Raw genomic sequence first — 4,051 nt, 5'->3', positions numbered from 1 at the left:
TCAGTTATGGTGTTGGACTGGTAAGTAGATTCATGAGCGATCCCAAACAGTCTCATATTTCTATTGCTAAACACATATTGCGTGCTAGTGTGCTTGGTTAGAGACAATTCTAGACAAGTTGAAGATTGAATGTTGCAAGCCAATACAACTATTGATAGATAACATATCAACCATCAACCTATCTAGGAATCCCGTTTCACATGGCAGGAGCAAACATATAGAGACCAAGTTCCATTATCTGAGAGAACAAGTTGGCAAAGGAAGACTGGAACTTGTGTACTGTCGCACAGAAGAACAAATCGCAGACATCTTCACTAAAGCTTTAAGGCAAAACATATTTGAAAAGCTGAGAAATTGTCTTGGAGTTAAATCTATAAAGAGTTTAGTTTTAGAGGGGTGTGTTGAGACTGTAAAACAAAACTCCTAACGGTTTTAGCTGTTTGCTGTTACAATTAAATGCTTCTTCTACCGTTGTTATATACATTGCTTTGTACATTCATTTTTTTGGTTAAATGAGAAATAACTACACTCGTTTCTCTCCCTCTCTATTATTCCTTACTCCTTATGTATAATTCAGTATATTAGTGTCAAGAGACAATAGTTTGATGAGAGTTATTTGATTGATATAATAAATTTTATAAAAATTATAAAATAATATTATCAATTAATTTTAATCAAATAATAAATTATAGTTTTATTATTATTATTAGTAAGAATTATACTTTTATTATTATTATTTATGTTATTTTATATTTATAATTATCTTATTGTTATCATTATTTTTAAATTTATTAATAAAATTTTAATATTTTTTTCTAGAAAAAAAATTATTTATTATAAATAAGTTTACTGAGTAATTTCATTTTTCTTATTTAAATAGAGTTAATTTATTTATTTTTATGTTAAATAATTTTTAAAAAATAAAAATTTGAATTATCTCTTATTTTGAGATTTGTCTAATTAGACATTATACCTTTTAAATTTTAACACTCATGTTAAATTAATTGTATTTAAGAAATGAATGAAAAAAATATATAAATATAAAAATTAAATTATTAATTAATCCTTATAAATAATTTGTCACAATTTAATTTGTCTGTTATAAGCCTAAAATATAATTATATATTTAAATATATTTATTTAACCCAAATATTGGGGAAGAACTAAGTAATTACATTTCTAACTTATCAACAAGTGGTTAGCCTATTTTGTTCCTTGTGTGATCCTTTAAATTCATTTTCTAACAATCATCTCATCGTCTTCCTTTAAATTCTAAACTAGTATTTTAAATGTGGGACACTCCGTACAATTATAAACGACAATAAGTCCTTATACATCCTCTTATTCATGTATATTCGTTTAAAAATATCAGTATATATTTTAAAATTTGTGGATATTTATATATATTTTAAAAAAATATTTTATAAATTTTGAAATTGAAGTTTAAATAAATTTTAAAAAATAGAAATATAATATAAAATTAAAGTTAATTTAATAAAATATAAATTAAAATTTTATTTTAATTCTTTTTTGAATAATAGATATTCACGATAATAGATATTCACGATAATAGATATTTATATTGATAACAATGTGTTTGGTTTTTGATACTGGGTTCTATAAATGTGTGGACATGCAGCCTTAACACAAGGCAAAGATACTTTGAAATCCGTTGTTAAAGTTGAGTAATTAGCTTCTCTAAGTTCCTGGTCATGGCTTCCAATGGAGAAAATCTTGCTCAGAAAAACCAAGTGGTAGTGGTTCTGATACCTTTCCCTGCACAAGGCCATCTCAATCAGCTTCTGCATCTCTCAAACCTTATCTCATCACACAACATACCAGTTCATTATGTTTCCACTGTCACTCACATTCGCCAAGCCACTCTTCGTCACCACAAATCCATTTCTAACATTCATTTCCATGCCTTTGATGTTCCAACCTTTCTTTCCTCTTCTCCCAACTCAAACAGTTCAGAAACTGATTTCCCGTCTCATCTAATTCCTTCATTCGAGGCCTCCATGCATCTTCGAGAGCCTGTGGGAAAACTTTTTCAATCCCTCTCATCTCAAGCCAAAAGGGTCATAGTCATCTATGACTCCCTCATGGGATCAGTGGTACAAGATGCCACAACCATGCCAAATGCTGAGAATTACACTTTTCACAGCTCATCTGCTTTTACCAACTTCCTTTATTTTTGGGAGGAAATGGGGAAGCCTTCGCTTAATGAAGTCCTCCCGGAATTTCCTTCTGATGAAGGATGTTTTCCCACCGAGTTCATTGATCTCATTACTAAACAATTTGAATTACTCAAAATCGGTGATGGAAACATCTACAACACAAGCAGGGCCATTGAAGGTCCTTATATTAAGTTGCTGGAGAATATCGAAGGCGGCAAGAAGGTCTGGGCTCTGGGGCCTTTGAACCCTTTGGCCGTTGAGAAGAAAGATTCAAAAGTAAGGCATCCATGCTTGGAGTGGCTTGATAAACAAGAGCCAGATTCTGTGATATACGTGTCTTTTGGGACAACAACAACTTTGAAAGTGGAACAGATCCAAAAGGTTGCAACTGGGTTAGAACAAAGCAAACAGAAGTTCATCTGGGTGCTGAGACATGCTGATAAAGGGGACATCTTTGATGAAAATGAAGCAAAAAAACTTCATCTTCCAAATGGGTTCGAGGAGAGAGTGAAAGGCATGGGGGTGGTCGTCAGGGATTGGGCACCCCAATTGGAAATTCTGAGCCATCCTTCAACAGGGGGGTTTATGAGTCATTGTGGATGGAACTCGTGCTTAGAGAGCATATCCCTGGGGGTGCCAATGGCAACATGGCCCATGCACTCAGACCAGCCGAGAAACGCAGTTTTGGTGACAGAGGTTCTGAAGGTTGGATTGGTTGTGAAGGATTGGTCGCAGAGGAAGTCGTTGGTGAGTGCTTCAGTTGTTGAGAATGGTGTGAGAAGGTTGATGCAAACAAAGGAAGGTGATGAGATGAGAGAGAGAGCAGTAAATCTGAAAAAGGCCTTCCAAATATCAAGGGATGAAGGTGGAGATTCTCGCATGGAAATGAAATCTTTCATTGCCCATATCACTAAATAGTATCTGATGGGCTGATAGTTTTCTGTGTAGTTCCCAATTGGGCACATGAAGTTAAAGACACCTGGTATGAAAAAGAAAAGGATAACGTGTGTAGTATTGGAGGAAAAGAATAATCATATTATACTTATGAATTCCAAAATATCCTTATCTTTTTCATTTAGAAAAAGATGATTCATTCTCTCTTCACTCTAAGTTTAAAGTGTGTCATTTTTCTTCTCTCTTGAAGGTTTGAACTTTTTTTCTTTTAAGGTGTTTCATTTTTTTTTAAGATCTCGTCTTTGTTTTCGTAATGAAATCTCTCTTTTGTTTGTTCAATGTCCACCTTTTTGGTTGATTCTGTAGATTATATTGCGCGAAATAGAATTGTCCGGTGAGAGTAAAGTATATGCCGTATGACCTTTGGTTTTGCCCTATCTCGTTTCGGTTTTTGCCCTTTCCTTTATTGGTAGAATTTCCTTTTATGGTTTTATACAATTGTATTTTTTGTTAAATTTCAGTTTGTTGATGATGTCGGTGCATCAAGCAAAGAAATTTGTTACTCCTCTATGAAAGCATCAACTAATACAATTGGAGAGGATTTAAAGGAACAAAAAATTCCAACACGTTAGAAACAACCTTATGAAGGAATGACGACAAAAGCGTTACAAGAGTATTGTAGAACCCCGTACATTGGATATCGTCCGAAACATGAGTGAATTTTGTATTTAGTGATTATTCCCTTTGTGATTGTCATTTTCATTTGAATTGTTTTTGGTCATCGTTGTTGATCATTCATTAGTTTTGATTTTATGAACAACTTTTATTCCATTTCAATGTCCTTCATGACCGAAATTTGCAATGTCCATTGTGGATGAAAGTTCATTTTTAGGAAAGACATGCCTTGGTAATCGATTTCATCATCCTGTAATCGATTACTAGGGTCTAAATGGATTTTTGTATAGAAATTTGGTGCGCAC

At 33.0% G+C, this 4,051-nt stretch overlaps 1 protein-coding gene across 1 annotated transcript; it reads left to right on the top strand.

The window, feature by feature from the left end:
• Positions 1-1,636: 1,636 nt before the first annotated feature.
• LOC108325760 (zeatin O-glucosyltransferase) lies at positions 1,637-3,335 on the top strand. The gene has a single exon (XM_017558849.2). It carries the CDS (start codon positions 1,713-1,715, stop codon positions 3,093-3,095), a length of 1,383 nt encoding a protein of 460 aa, XP_017414338.2. The 5' UTR covers positions 1,637-1,712; the 3' UTR covers positions 3,096-3,335.
• The last annotated feature ends 716 nt before the right edge of the window (positions 3,336-4,051 follow it).

This window comes from Vigna angularis, chromosome 3 (assembly GCF_016808095.1).
Source record: "Vigna angularis cultivar LongXiaoDou No.4 chromosome 3, ASM1680809v1, whole genome shotgun sequence".
NCBI classification, from domain to species: Eukaryota; Viridiplantae; Streptophyta; class Magnoliopsida; order Fabales; family Fabaceae; genus Vigna; species Vigna angularis.
This window is presented reverse-complemented; position numbering and strand designations above follow the sequence as displayed.